The 16,734-nt window shown below is 35.1% G+C and overlaps 1 protein-coding gene across 3 annotated transcripts in view; it reads left to right on the top strand.

The window, feature by feature from the left end:
* LOC131438794 (roundabout homolog 2-like) overlaps positions 1–16,734 on the top strand; it is a 513,725-nt gene that overhangs the window by 117,979 nt on the left and 379,012 nt on the right. For all 3 annotated transcript variants that reach the window (XM_058609072.1, XM_058609073.1, XM_058609074.1), the window contains exon 2: positions 11,071–11,974. In XM_058609072.1, the coding sequence (XP_058465055.1) occupies positions 11,911–11,974 (64 nt within the window). In that variant the 5' untranslated portion in view covers positions 11,071–11,910. The remainder of the gene's footprint in view (positions 1–11,070; positions 11,975–16,734) is intronic.

Here is a 16,734-nt window from a genome sequence, read left to right on the forward strand (position 1 = left end):
TGGATTTTAGTAGGATTTTAAGAAGTTTAAAGTTGTTATACTATATTTATGAAGTAACACTGAAAACTACTACAAATATTTATCAAATTGAATATGTTACTTGGTATGTGTTCTGCTTCAATTTACCCACACTGAAAGACATGATTCGCTGTTCTCTATTCATATTCAAAGTAAGACTCTTTCTAAACAATTTAAAAACAAGTTTTCTTTCTATCCCACGGCATTCAATCTGATGACATAAGACAAAGTAATTTAAAGATTTAGGGTTTCCAGAAGTGAATATAAGGGACCAATGTGATAGGTGAAATTTCGATTGGTAATCAATAAACAGGATGATTACACAATTGGTTCATTGATGTATTGGATATTATTTATCGTTTATTATTACCACATGAGCATTCAAAATATGAATCATTATGTTTTTAAATCCATTTCAACAATAAAATTACATGTTATTGAATAGATAATAATTACTCAATAGTGCTGAATATATTGTTTTCCTTATGTGTACTTCAAAACTTCACCAAATTTATAAACATTTCTTGGTGTGACTGTTTTATTTAAAATATGCTACAACGTTGATGAAATATATAAGTTATATGCTGCTTGTTAGCATTTTACCAAGATTTTTTTTTTTCAAAAGAAAACGGTTGTTTATTATTTGATGCCCAGAGGAAGAAAATATCAAATCACACGGCTTACCGAAAAGGTTTTCGATAGAAATGGTACCGAGAAAAAAAAAAGGTTCCATCTAACCAAAGTTGGGACGTGGGCTTTTCCGGAGTCTAAAATGGTTCATCGATACACTTAATCGTGTTACTTTCTCTTCCCATGTGTGTGAGGTTTGTATTCGTAGTGGAATGAAGTTGTCTATTTTAGTAAACTTTCTTACCTTCGACAGTCCTCCATCCGATCTGCTACTACCTCGATTTCAGTTTGCCTCACTTTACTTTGAATCAACAGCCACAAACTGTTTAAGAAGTTCATTTCGATGATTAAATATTTATTAACCCTATCAATTTTCCCCGAAAAGCAGTGATAATATGCTTATTGGGTGTGGCGTATGTTATCAAACCATTATAACAAATTAAATATCGTTGCGAATGCTTTATGGAGCTGTTAATAAAACATTGCATATTTCAGCCAATGCTGAAGCCTCTATGCAAACGAATGCTGATCCCTTCCGCTGCAGTTCCCCGGTGGTACAAACGAAAACGTGTGTTCTAGATATAGTTTAATAAAATTATAATATATGTGCGAGTCGTGATACATAAATTTCTTCGCTTATAGGCAGCAGCCCCGTAGAACTTCAAGATAATTTCATATGCACAAGGATGAAAAAGAGCAAAAAAACCTGGGGAGCCATACTGACTGCCTTTCGACACACGTCGCTCTCGTCCCGGTCCCTCGAGTCCCATCCCGCATTTTGGATCGGAGTCCTAAGAAGGAAAAATAATGCCACTGCTTCTGTTACCACAAGAGACCATTGCTCTGTTTGGGCCTCTAATAAATGTATACATAAGCTAACTTTTAACATTCACGGTTGCTTTTTCTCCTGTTGTTTGGTTGTCCTAACCTGCTCCGTCCTTCACACCTTCATCCTTGCTGTTCGGTTTCATCCAGCCATTGGGGGAACTTCGTTCCGGAACCACACCTCTCACCAAAACGATTCCTTCTTCACGGGTTGGCATTTGAAAGTCCCGACCCACCACCACGACTCGATAGTTTTGCTGTTTATGTGTTACTGGCCTAGGGCCACCGGCATGCTCCGGATTCATAATGAACTGGATCTCCGGACGGACGGACGGAAGGACGGCAAGAGGACGTTTGTGCTGACTGGCGAACCGGCGTACATGATTATGACATGTGGTTATTATTCTTGGATTGGATGTTTGTTTGCTGGCTGTGGTTCGAGTGAGTGGTGCTTCAATCTGAGTCAAGCAAACAAATCCAAGCCGAGGCAACATTTTTGTCACACGAAACAATGCACAGTGGGGAAAAATGAATGAAAAAAACGCGACCCTATTTTTTCAATATGATACAATTTAGCAAACAATATTTTATCTGTTGTAAAAATTTCTATAGAATCGATTCCATGTATTCAGAAACTTCCACTGGTTCTCTTTTTGTTCTGGGTTGTATTCAAGTTTAGCTATTCAATATAATCCCTGGGTTACTTCAAGATACCTAAATAGAGTATTCCTGATGTTAAAGAATCTAACAAATCGATTTTATATAGTGTATTATGTGACAATCTTCTTAACAATTTTTGTTACGGTAGGTTGTTTGTGACTAGTTTTCAACAAGAAATTTGAGTGTTATTACTAACATCTTACTACTTGCATAACTCAAAAAGTGCGGTTTTGACTATTGTCGACATAGCGACATAGCGATGTTTACTTTAAAGTTCCTAAAACAATATACATATGTTTGGTCTACTAACACTATCCATTCTAATCTATTCTGATTGTTTCTATCTTCGTCGATGTTATGTTACGTTTCCATTTTCCCATTGCATTGCTTTTTTGACTATGCCGGAGAAACCTACTAATATCTCAAACGGATAGATTAACAAGAATAAAAGAATAATAGTAATAATAATAATTATTATTATTATTATTATTATTATTATTATTATTATTATTATTATTATTATTATTAATAATAATAACTATAATAATAATAATAATAATAAAAGTGATAGTCGAAATAGTAGTGCATTTACCTTTTACTTTTACCATATCGTAACTTACCAAAAGTTACCTATTATTCTTTTTTTACATTCTAGGATTTTTTTCAAATCTCCTTGGATGATAATCTTTCATAACAACAGTCTCGTTACTCGTCATAAAATAAAATAAAATAAAATAAAATCAGGTGTTAGTGAGCTTGTTAAATTATATAATGTAAGCATGCGCGTTTAACACTAGATTGTCTAGGGAAGTCACAATATGTACACAATGGCATAATTGCTTAAATTTCTGTGATCTTTTTTATTTTATTCTTTATTTAACGATATATGAACTACGGCACACTACACTACCTTTTAGTTATTCTGTCACAGTTTTTTTACTTTCTCTCTTTCAATCATTTTGACTGCTTTTGAGTAATTAAGATTATTCCTTAGATTGACCTATATTAGGAACCACGTAAACCCAGAACATAGACTCTGTTTGCCTTGATTTGTATTTGCCTGGTATCCGACGAAAATATATCAATAGTCCAAATATACGCAATTATGTGCTCACTAGCGTCGGTATTTGCTTCAAAACCATCGTCTCCGTTAAAGAAATCCTCTAAGCCATCATCGTGTCTTAGATTTTTAGCAGACTAGCTCCTGAGAAAATTTTTATTTGTTTTTTTCTTTTTACATGGCTTATAAATGGAATGATAAAAATAAGGATAATACTTGTTTGTTTGATCACCTAACTCCTGATAACTGATTGAAGGGGCTGCATATCACACTTTAGAATAAAAGTAAATAAATTAATTTTTTTTCTCGGCCGTCGGCTGCCCAAATCAACCAATATAACCAATCAACGGTTTTCGTGGTAAATAATATAGTAATCAATAATAATATAGCGAAAATAAACAATCGAGGCGTTCTTGTTTTGACAAAATCTGGAATAATAAATAATAAATTATACTTAAGCGGTCAAAGCGTTCTGCGATGGTGTCTAAAATTTTTCCTCAACTTTCACGAAGAAGAATTGTGCATCGAGACTTCTTGGGACCTCAGTATCGGATATTGTTGAATGTTCATGAGTTTTGTGAAACGACAAGTGTTGGACTAACATCTCTACCCATTCCTTAGACGATCTACGTTCGGGTCGGCCGGTGCCGGTACTTATCAATAAATTCTGGGGTTACCTGAACATGTACTTCGAAGGATGATTTGCAAATTCTAGGTCAGATTATCTAGAAATTCCCTGAACAATTTCAGCTAATCCTAACGGAGTAGTAACCAGGGGTGGTCGCTCAAGCTCATACAGAAATTGTATGTTATAACCTTGTTACTGTTACATCAATTCACAGAGACATTTTGCACAAAGCATAACTAAGATCAAATATATGTTTGAATTAAGTAACGATGACTAATAATTGATAGTTAGTTCAATCTGGCAATAAGATTTGGTGATTGGAAACTTAAATAACTATTTCCTAACTCGTTGTGTCATGAAGAAACACAGGTAACTTAAAAATAAGTTCGTGCTCTCTTTGCAATATAGTTTGGACTTATCGGAACTAGTGCTGGATTGTTACCTAGATACGAAACTCGTTGTACTGATTTACCTAAATCTATCTATCAATAATAGTCAATATTACGTAAAAAATTCCAGCTATTTAAGTACATACAGTAGAAATGAGCGCAATTGAACCATTTAATCCGTTTCACCTCAACTCTTTTCAATATTCGAAACTCCAACTTAACTTTCTCCCGCACTCTGGAAGAAGGCTGATTACGGTTGATTATAATACATTTATCTTACGTATTCAAACCTTTAAAAATAGATAACAGACAATGTTAAGGACCGCACGAGTCGTGTTATTCCGTTTTACACCAAATTTTCCTTTAACTAAGTTTTAAGATGAATGTTGGCCTACAATCCTGAAGTAGTAGCTTCAAAATTGGTCCATTATACGTAGGAAACTTCAATGATCCGAGTACATACAGTAGAAATTCCAACCGCTCAACTCGTTTTTTCCAGATTCAATATTCACCACTTTTTGAATTCGTCCTGTATCTTTTGTTTATATTGGAATATTCTCGATACTAATGTCTTATTTAAAAGTTTGTTCCGTCATAAGAAATTTATAATTAGGGTGAATTGTAGCGCATACTATATAAAAAAAGTTATTAACAAAACGAAAAAGTAAAAACCTGTTCTAATCCACCTAGTGGTGTAATGATGCCTTTCTCATTTTCATTTTTTCCTGTACATTACAGCAGAAATTCCCTAAAATACTATAGTTTAAAAAAGTTCAGAAAATAGTTTTGAAGATTTCTGTTGCATAATACTACTACATCGATACACTACATTTGAATTTAAGTTAGTGAAAATTTATTCAATCATATATGAGAAAGTATAGCAAGCTCATTTTTATCAAATTTGATTATTATTGCTGGTACTTCCGGAACTGAAAGCACCATACACTAACTTGAACTACAAACTGATTTGCGGTTCTCTATGACGAATTGGATTTTGGAAAAAAAATTACCGGTAGTTGGATTTGGTATTCCTGAAATTGACGTTTTCATACTGAGCACCCTATCTCCGGAACCAGGGGTTTGATCCGAATGAAAATTGGGATATTCTTATGGCATCTTAAGTACTTTTCGAGAAAAGTGAGTGACATTATTTTCATTTTTGGTGCATATCATCCTGTAATTCTGGAACCAGAATTCGGATCTAATTGATATTCGAAACTTTGTATGGGACCATAAGACCTTTATTTGAATATAAGTTTGAGAAAATCGGCTAAGCCATCTCCGAGAAAAGTGAGTGACATTATTTTCAAATTTTTGGTGGATAATTCCGAAACCGGAAGCCGAATCCAAATGATATTCAGGAACTTTGTATGGGACTATAAGACCTTTCATTTGAATCTACGTTTGTGAAAATCGGTTAAGCCATCTCCGAGAAAAGTGAGTGACATTATTTTCTCATTTTTGGTGCATATCATCCTGTAATTCCATAGCCGGAAGTCGGATCCAAATCAAATTCAGGAACTTTGTATGGGACCGTGAGACCTTTCATTTGAACCCAAGTTTGTGAGAATCGGTGGAGCCATCTCCGAGATAAATGAGTGACAATATTTCTCACACACATACAGACATTTGCTCAACTCGTCGAGCTGAGTCGAATAGTATATGGCATTCGACCCTCCGGGTCACGGTTCAAAAGTCGGTTTTTGCAGTGATAGTATAGCCTTTCTATATGAGAAAGGCAAAAAGTAGTCTAGGTTGGGCCACTATTGATTCTGAACGAAATATGTACTTAAAAAATTTCAAATGATCAAACATAGTACTATATATTGTTATTTTAATGGAACATCAATCAGTTTTAATATACTATCAATCACTGAAGAAAAAACCGAACTGCGATTGTGCGTGTCCTCGATATTCTACAGTTTTCAAAATGGAATTGAATTTATAACAACGAGTTTGCATTAAATTCTGTGATAAAAACGGTTTCAATTTTGCGACGACATTACAAGAGTGTTTCGGAAGCGATGCTCTGAAGAAAATAGTCGTTTATCAGTGGCACGAACGTTTCAGAAGTAGCCGAGAGTCAGTGAGTGATGATGAGAGAAGCGGTAGGCCATCGACTTCGAAAACCGACGATAACATCAATAAAATCAAAGAATGGATGGCCGTAAACCGCAAATTGACCATTAGTACTGTTTGGGGCATTATAGGACTTTTGCGTGAAATAATTCGCCAAAAAAGACCAGTTTTGTGGGCAAACTACTCGTGGATCTTGCACCACGATAACGCACCGTCACACAATACCATCGTTATCCGTGAACCGTTGGCTAAAAACGAAACGAATACCATTCAGCAACCACCGAATTTATCTGATTTGTCTCCTTGAGATTTTTGTTGTGAATACACGGAACGACCGAAATTAGCTCTGCGCCTAATTCGTATTATTGTTTTTGAATTAGTTGATTTTAACAACAAAATTTCCAAAATAACTATAAAATAAGTTAAAATTGAGAATTTACTTTGCTGAAAAAACTCTTATTTTTAGAGAATGTGTTTAGTTGGTGAATATCCTGGACACAAACCAGCAATATTTCAATTCAACACGAAATTCTCATTGACAACTAATTTTGTTATTAAAATCAGAAAATTTGTTTCTATTTATCTATCACCATCATTACTGAAGGACAGCACAAAGAAAACAAAACTGAAATGGGTATTATTAACAAGTTTATTAGCCAAAAACTCATGAGAAGTGTCAAAGCAAAACAATCCATTAAAAAGCTAAAAAGGACAGTCTTATTGAAACTGCTTGAAAATTGTTTTGATTTTTTTCGCATGTGTTCGATATATCTTTATTTAAATTTCTAAACCGATATGTAAAAATGTCGTAAACTGGTAGTGGAAATCGTATTTATTCAGAATTTGTGCGCACTTGAAGCGATTGTGCGTAATAATGTTTTTACGCGGAACAGTGAAGTGAATTTCGAATGTTTCACTCTAATTGTAATGAATTTTTTTTGTATCTTCAAACTTTCCGAGCTGCGCCGTCCGGTGTACTACTTGTATTCGGTTTTTGTTTTCCGAGTGCTAAAAGTTTTCAGTGAGAATGAAGAAAACAGTGATTTAGAAGAAAAAAATTCAAAAAGTTGTTTATGTTTCGTTTAAGTCTTTTTCTTAAATACAACATCGTATTTATACCTGCCAATATAGAAAAGACAACCGCGTCTGAAATTTTTTCGGCAGTAGTGTGCCATCTAGTGACTAGTAGTCATTACGGTGTTACCGTTTCGGTGACAGGGCGCCATATAGCTGCAGATTGCAGAAGCCAATTCAACCATTCATATTGGTTGAAAACAACATTTTATTTCTTTAATTCAACTAAAAAATTAGTTGAATGGAAATGAAATGTGCCTTAGCTAAGAAATGACAGCACGTTTAATTTGTGAATTCAACTAAAAAAAATAGTCATTTCAACAAATATTTTATTATTATTAAGGGAATGAGAATAAAAAATCTAAATCAGCAAAAGTAAGATTTTTTTAGTTGTCTCAAAAAATACCTAACTAAAATCAGCAAATCAACTAAATTTTTCGCGAAAATGCTGATTTCGGTCGTTCCGTGTACGACTTACTTGGGGCGCCTTTTCAAAATTTACCCTCTGAGAGAGTGATAAGTTTTCGATCGTGAATATCTCTTGTTGTATCTAACGAATCAACATTATTTTTGCTACAAGTCATCGGAAATATGATCACAATTTTATGATAAAATTTTTAGTTGTGTGACATAATCTCAAACAATTCAAAATAAACTTTTCTGAAATGTTTGATATAAACGAGTATCAAAGAGGATAATTCATAAGGCGTGTTTGCAAATCCTGCTTTCACATTGTACCGCCCTGCAGCAGCTATTATGGATTCGTTTTCCAACATTACAGACTTGTTAGCCCGAGAAACGTCGTTCACATGAAATTTACCCTTATCAGATGTACCGTTATTCTTAAAACAAGCGAAAAACGGCTGCCAGCTGGCCCAGCCTAGATAACAAGCGTTTTTTTTTTCTAATCGCGAAACACAACATGCGAACAGGTTAAAGAAATAATATTTTCTCTTAAAAAACTTGTTAATGGTTAACCACATAATGGAAATATATACTTACTTTGGAGGTGTCATAAATTTTGTCCAAGCTTTGAGCTGCACAAATGCACAAAACATTCTTCGCGACAAACAATGCACTGAAAAGTTTGCTGTCATTGAGAACAATACTTTCATACACCGATGGCAGCACGTGTCATATAAAAGAAAAGGCAATGGCCCAACCTAGACAGTGGCCCCACCCTAACGACATTCCCCTACGTATATTCATATCTTTAGTCAAACTTTCTTCTGCATTTCGAAAACGAGCCAAATTGCGGTTAAGCAAACTCAGGTTATATTGCGTAGAAAACTTTAAAAGGGAGAAAATAGATTCAATGAGCGCTCGTATCATATTGTACCACTTTACTCCAATTGTTTCTTCCAAACTGTAAATGAAAATGTTGCAAAAAAGTGCGCCAAATTGGGGACTTAAAGTCATTTATTGTTGTTTATTAAAGTTTCTAACGAATGTTAGGATGCATAAAAATACGAAAAATGATGAAACTCTTTTTCAATGTCGAATCAGATGTGACGAGCAGAGCTTACAATTGTCACGCATTCTCAATGAAAGAATACAATCCAACAGCCTCATTTTCAATACTTTACTGTCTCATTCGTAAATGACCGACAGCAGAACAAACGAAGAGAGACAAAGCATTCTCGTTTCTTATTGAAACAAAGAGATATAATAGTATAACAAAGAGATATAATAGTATGTTAATTGCCAACGTCACTCTTTCCTCTATGACAAGACGAAACCAAACTAACGTCTTCAGGGAGCAACAGCAGAATTTCAATTCTCATTCTTTCATCGATGTATTGAAAATCTGTGAAATCTTTCATCGATGTATTGAAAATCTGTGATTGGCTATAAAAAGTAACTAAAATATGACAATCCAAGTAATTACATCCCAGAACCTCTTTGGAAACCAAAACTACTACAAATTCGAGTACCAACAGGCAAAAGTTATTGTGAAACCTTTTTTTTTCATTTTCGATTCTCACAGCTTCGGTTGAATATCGACATTGCATACTATGGGATTTTCACTGAAAACTGCAAATGACTGAAAGGGCAAATGAAAGAAAAAATACAATTCTGAAACTACTGCCCCGCTTATGTCATTGACTGGACATGGATTTCGTTCTCATAGTTTGCAAGCGAAGCTGAGAGTGACAGTAATTTCTTGTCATTTTCGTCTATTTTGAGTCAATGAAAATGACTTTTATTAGCTCTGGTGACGAGCGTTATGATTCCCTTACTTCGGATGTTTTGGTGGTCGACCTCAGCCTATCATGGCAAACAGCGGAGCGTAGAGTAATGGTCTGCGTCGATCAGTTTAGGTTAGGTTACAAGATTAGGTAAATTAGGTTACAATATTTGTCACGGAAAAATATGCCCAGAATGCCATTCAATATGCATTACTTGATTAAAATTAACTATAACAGTTCGTTGTACGCTATATTCATTCAGTGAAGAATTCTTTTGTACATCATATAAATAGTTCAAGTGCAATATCATAATGCGATTACTTATTTGTGTTTTCCTAGTTAGCGAAACAATTAATATCGGTTTGAATCTTGGTTAGCTTTCCACAACTCGATAATGCGTGATTAGAATGTGTTACAACTTCTAAAATTACATCATACCACTTTTTTAACAAAGTTCATACTGTCTACGTACTTTGATCGGAACCTTGGAGACCCCAAGTTATGTATACCATTCGACTCAGTTGGACGAGATCGGAAAATGTATGTGAGTGGGCGTGTATGCTGAACAGATTTTAACAAACTTAGACTCGTTTTAAAAGATACTCTAGAGTTGTGAATAAAGTTCGAAGGTCAAAATGGTTGTCTCTTTTAGTTCTGAAGATGGTATAAGTGACAAACCCGACAAAACACTGAATTAGTTTCCTCCGTTCGATTCGGCAGTGAATCAAGTTCTCGAATCAAATTACAGCCAATTCAGAAGTAAACGAGCATAGGCTTATTTGAAACCTACTCAAGGGTTGTGAATCAAATTTGAAGATCCAATGGCTGTCTCTTCTAGTTCTGGTTCTGGAGATAGTGAACAACTTAGGTTCATAGGCTGAAGCTGACGTTTGAAAGCCATTTTGAGGTAGTGAATAAAGTTTGAAGAACAAATGGCTGTCACTTCGAGTTTCAAAGATATAATTTTATAAGTGACGCAACCGATAAAACGATAATTTTTTCTGTTCTCTCAATTTTCTCAGAGATCGCTTATCCGACTTTATGAGGTTTAGACTCGATCGAGACTAATATTTGGTTGCGAACACATTCGGTTCGGATGGTATAATCATATGAATGACGCAATCGGCAATTCGCTTTTTTTTACTATACGCTCAATTTCCTCGAAGAAGGTTGAATCGATGATGATTTTTTTTAGACGCATTCAATTTTACAGTTAATATTCGAAGTAAATTCTGATAAACATAGAGATTGGAACTATCATCAATCATAATTGTACTGGCATATGAAATATATATTTTGATAATTTTTTTCTTGGATTTCTTTGAAATTATTGATTTGAGTCGCGTTTTCGATTCTTTTTCCTCACTGTGCAATGGCTCACGGGTTTGATGTTGTGGCTATGATTTTGACTCAAAACTGCTTGAGGTGTGTAAGAGGATTTTCATAAGACCTAGATTACAGCAATATTTCAACTGCTTAAATTCATTCTATATAATTGAATTTCTTATCTCTTTCTAGACCACGCCAGCGATTCATCAGCTCTAAAATATTGTCAGAAACATTTATATGACAACCGACAAAAAAGTGTTCATGTCATAAGAATATATTCATGCCACGAAAAAAAAAATAGAATGAAACAAGCCCCACAGATGTGAAAACAGACAAAACAACACTACCAAATTGGGGGTACAACAATTTGATACTAATTCGAATAACATAATCAACAACAATTAAAAGCAACCGAGTGAAATGGCTCAGCAAACGATACAAACTCTGTAATACAACTACCACCACCACCACCAGAACGGAAGGTGATTCATGCTTTCGATGCCGCGAACCCGTCGTCGGAAAATGTGAGAAACACGATCATTATCTATGCAGGCATATTTATGGTGCATAAACATAATTTTTTTTTCGGGGGGAGCACGGATGGACAGTAACAAAAGCAGACAGACGGCGAGGTGAATGTATTACCGGGCAACGCGAAAACAATAATAACAACAACCACATCAGTAACACAAAATAGAAAAAAAATGTTCGTGCCAGGCAGTGTGTGGCAGGGAAGCAGTTTGATGATTCTGGCCGCTTGCCAGCATAATAGTGATAATTAGATGGATGAAGAGTGCTAAATTAGAAGCCGGGTGTGAAGAATTGTTCGGAATAAAATTGGATTGTATATTTGAAAAGAGAGCTTACCGGTTCCGGCATCGGGAATATTATATAATTGATTGTATTAGTTCGGCGCTGGTGTTGAATTCGATAGGGGGGGAAAATGTCGGTGCTGTTCCAAGTGATATATGTGTCAGAAAGGCAGTGAAGCACAAATAAAAGCGAAGGATCAGAAGGATTGGACACAACATGGATAAACCGGGCTGGGCGATGGTGCTTATCATCGGGATGACACTGTGTCTTCATTCAAAAGGTAAGTTATAGGCAATGATGCAGTGATGCAAAGTATGGAAATCTCCAAAATATGGTTATGTTTACAGTTTTACCATCTCATGTGGGTTTAAAGTCACGAGACAGGGCTTTGCATTATTTATGTCAGCATGTTAACATTGTCCCGCACGGTCATCGATTTTATTTGTGATTCATATCTCGCAAGCAAATTTTTGTTCGATTTTCGTTTCATTCTTAAAGAACCTGTTTTAATCCACCTAATGGTGTAATGATGCCTTTCTCATATTAAATTTGTTTTCAAAAACATCACTAGAACATTCTGTGAAGATTTTTTTCAAACTTAAATAAAATCAAAAATTTTCTTTGGTATAAACTACCATCGCCTTTTTAATTTGTAAATAGTTATGTCACGTTAATGTAAGTTTAAATGTGACAACCTAGGTGGTGGCGTTTTCTTTTTCTTCCGTACCAGCACGTAACGATGCGTACTGAGTTTGCATCATTTTGTATGACAGTTTGAAAGGTTTTTTTAATGTGGAACACATCTTTATTTTCTATATAGGGGTGCAAATCAGAAACTCAAGGGAAAATATGCGTAGAAATGTGGTCAGGTTTTAAACGCTTACAGCTCAGTCTATTTTGTATCAAATATTAATATTATTTCATCATTTGATTGGAAATATTTCTAAGTTTCGATTTAAATGTATCAAGCCACGTATTATTTCAATTATACATGATTGAAATTTTGATTAGTAGCGAGCAGTGTCCTATTTTGTCTGCTAAAAATCTCCAGTATACCGGATTTCCCTGCCATAGACGACGGTTTTGAAGGAGTAAGCGATATATCAAAGGGAAAGCATCGCTCTGATTGGGCAATCGATGCAAAAGCGAAACTGTTGGAAGCACGCGAATCTATAAATAGAAGCGAAATTATAGCTAACGTTTCAGTCCTACGCGTAGCACGCCAGAATTAGGTTGTTGCTAGACAGCAAGACAAAAAGTGCCATAAAAGGATTTATAGCTTTAATTGGTATGCTCTGATCTTGTGTCATGCAAGTTCGGATGGAGTTCCATTTCTCAGGCGAAAAATCATTTTGCCTGAGAAATTGAAATTGACAACTACCCAAGGAGAAATTTTGAGTGCTTAAGATTAATTTCTAATTGATATAAGATGAACTCGATTGATAATGAGAAAAGGTTTATCGCTTCAACCGAAATCGTAGAATGGTAGAGAAACAACGCTATAAAAACAACTGCTTGCATACAAAACTTGAACACAAGCTTGGAGAAGAGAATCTTATAGCGTTTTCGTTTTTAATTTGCACTACACCGGTGCAGTGCTACACTGAGGCATGAATAAACGAACAAAAATGACGAAAACATAAACAGTAACCATTGACTACAATAAACGATTCCATTGCACAGAGCTACACCAAACTTTTGATGAGAGCTACACCAGTGGTATCGGTGCAGAAAAAGTGTAGCACTGGTGTAGTGCAATTTGCAAAAACGAACGGTTTCAGTGCAACTTTCGCTACACCAGTGTAGTGCAATTTAAAAACGAAAACGACATTAAATATCGATATCCGTATCACAAATATGTAAAAAGATATAATTGCATTCATTTGGGATATTGGTGTAATTACGTCGGCTATAAAACAAATACAAATCAAGACAAACAATGTTCGGTGTTGGTTTCTAATCAAGATCAATCTAAGCAGACTCTCGTGCAATTCCGGATTCAAAAGTGTGACGATTGATTGAACTGTTTGATTGTAGATCATTAGAAATTTGGTTGCCTTGTTCCACATCAATGGCTCGAACAACCCCATGGGGCTGATCCTTGTAGTTTTTTTCATTTTGTTCATATGACAAGTGCTGCCAGATTGTCAGAATGATATTTCCGTTAATTTGAACTGAGCTAGAAAAGTAGAAAGCGTCCAAATCTTAGTACTTAATAGGCAAAACGTTCATAGGTAATACTTCGAAGGTAAATGGCTTATGCATAATTTGCAATTCATACAAGAGGAACTAGGGTGCGTTGTCTACCTGACTGTAAAATTTGTTTAACTTGATACTGTTCGAACACACTACATTTTTTATACACATATGACAGTTTTTTTTGTCGTGAATACGACTATCTTTACTATGTGGCGCCTTTTCAAAATTAGCCATGTGGAAGAATGGGCAGAACTTAATCGTGAATATCTCGACTTGTATCAAAATATGATCAGGAATTTAGGATAATATTTTGAACAGTGTGAGATAACCACAAACAACTCAAAAATTAAGTTTTCTGAAAAATTTAAAACGACGCGGAAAATTCTTTACTTTTGCTTGGGTTTTTCGCGCAAGGCCGACGATTTTGAGGTAGTCAGGCACATATCTCCAACTGAACGTTATAAAAGGGGAACCGTGGTCGAAAATCGACGTCGGGGCGAGAAGACGCATTCAAACAGCGGCATTGGAAAGCGCACCTTCTGCGTGGTTAAAAACCTTATACGCTCAGGTCGTAGTTCTCATTTGCCTTTCGGTCGTCAAGACGAGAGGACGCATTAAACCATTTTCGTATCATTTGGCACTGCGAGCGGATGTGTCGGTTTGTACGCAAAGCTAGTTTCAATTCAAGCAAGAACGATTGGCTCAGCTACTGGTGCTTTGCATTGGAGAGAAAGAAAACAAGAAACGAAAAGTGGACAACGTTATATAAAAACAGCCGTTCTAATGGCTTTAAATGTTATCTAAAGAACTATTGAGATTACTTCTTTGAAATTCGAAGGTAGAAATCATCAGTTTAGTGAAAATCCAAAATAATTTGATTTGTTTCGTGCACTTTTCGCTGTGCGAAAATCGTTTGAGAAAAATGTTCCGAACTGTGCTAAATATCGTAGAGAATTCCCTCCCAAAAGGCAGAAATGAATCCTGTACAGCATCTTGATAGTTTCTTTCAATGAAATATGCAAATCCGAAATGGGATAATCGACGTCAAAAATCGTTGAAAATTTTAGTTGTGAAAAAAGGGAAAGTTTCGCAATTCACACAATCAAGCAACTATCAATTCGAATTCGAAAAGGTAAAGAAATCATGTTATGTCTCTGACATCACACACCCGTACTTTTTTAATCAGTACACTGAATCAAACAACCTCGCATAATTTGAAGCATTTCTCTATACGCACTGTATGAAAAACAAGACTTTTTATACGGCCTAAAAGTATAATATTTTACTAATTCGAGAGAGAATCCATTGTTAAATCAAAAATCCTTTTTGATATAATTGTATGTGAGATTTATTTTCACTTTATGTAAATATTAACACAGAACGAAACGAATTCAAATTCCAAAATCTCGCTAGCAGTATTTCTCGATTTTAGAAATCAATCCATTTGTATTCAGGTTAATGATGATGATGATTTCCGATTCCAGTGGTATAAATACATAATATCAGGTCGTTTTATTTTCCGAAAAGTTGAACACCACTTTTGTATACCCTAGGCTTTGGATGATGAGCTACAGGGTGCGTACCCCCGCTTGGTGGATGGGGGTGGGAGTCAATTTACACTTCGCGTATTTACAAAGTCTGACCATACCGAGATCGATCGTTAGCTTATAAATTTAAAAGATGAAAATTATTGTGTTGTCTGAATCGATCACGGAGTGGACAGGACTAATAATGCTTGAAATTGACAATAGGTCATTAGGTGGTTTCGAGCATTCTTATGCCTGGAATTGGTCACCAATTTGAATTATTTTGATCCAGTTGGGATGAATATTAATATATCATGTTCGTCCTGAGCTTGGTGAATTTAATTCTAAAAGGAGGACTATTGTTATCAGGAATAGGAGTAAATTGATATCCTATGAACCGTTTAAGAACTTTCAAACCTTTCCGATCCGGCTCGGTATCGGTAATGTTTACAAATTGCAATGATGACGAAACTGATTAATCAAGTGTGAATACACTCTCATATCGGGAAAGGTTTGAATGTACTTAGATTTCTCAAACTTGGACACAGATGTCACCTTCTAACTAAGAGTGTGAGATGTGTGTTTCTGGAAGAGAGCGGTTCACGTGGACCATTTCATCCAATCACACCTAGTATTTCTTCACGAAATACATGTAGTTCTTGTTTCCTGGATGCGTGCTCAACACTAGAAGGCCCAACACTTAGTTTAGACCTAGACTGCTCAAAGGCAGTCAGAATGATGGAAAGAGAGAAAGTCAATAATATAAACTGTGACAGAATAAATAAAAGCTAGTGCAGTATTCCTAAGTGCATATATCGGTAAATAAAGAATTAAAAAAGTTCACAGAATTTCACGCGGTCCTTCCATTGTTTACATATTGTGACTTTCCTGGGCAATCTAGTGTTAAATGCGCATCCTTACATTATATAATTTAACAAGCTTACTAACACCTAATTTTCTTTTATTCTTATCACGAGAAAATATCAAAATAAAAGATTATAGACAAAAACGATATGGATATACTAGGATGCTACAGGAATACCAAAAGGAAATTGAAAACAAATCAAGAGCCCCAGTGAAACGACGAAACATTGGTATGTTATTGTAATAAATCTTTTGATGACATATTAACTTTTGGTAAGTCACAATATTTCTATTTTTATTATTACTTTTATTATTATCATTATTATTATTGTTGTTGTTATTGTAATATTATAAATATTTATTTCTTTATTCTTGATAAATTATCACATTGAGATATTAACAGGTTTCTCCGGTATAATAAAAAAGCGATGCAATGGGGAAAAGGAAATGT

The sequence above is a fragment of the Malaya genurostris genome, chromosome 3 (genome assembly GCF_030247185.1).
Source record: "Malaya genurostris strain Urasoe2022 chromosome 3, Malgen_1.1, whole genome shotgun sequence".
Lineage (NCBI taxonomy): Eukaryota > Metazoa > Arthropoda > Insecta > Diptera > Culicidae > Malaya > Malaya genurostris.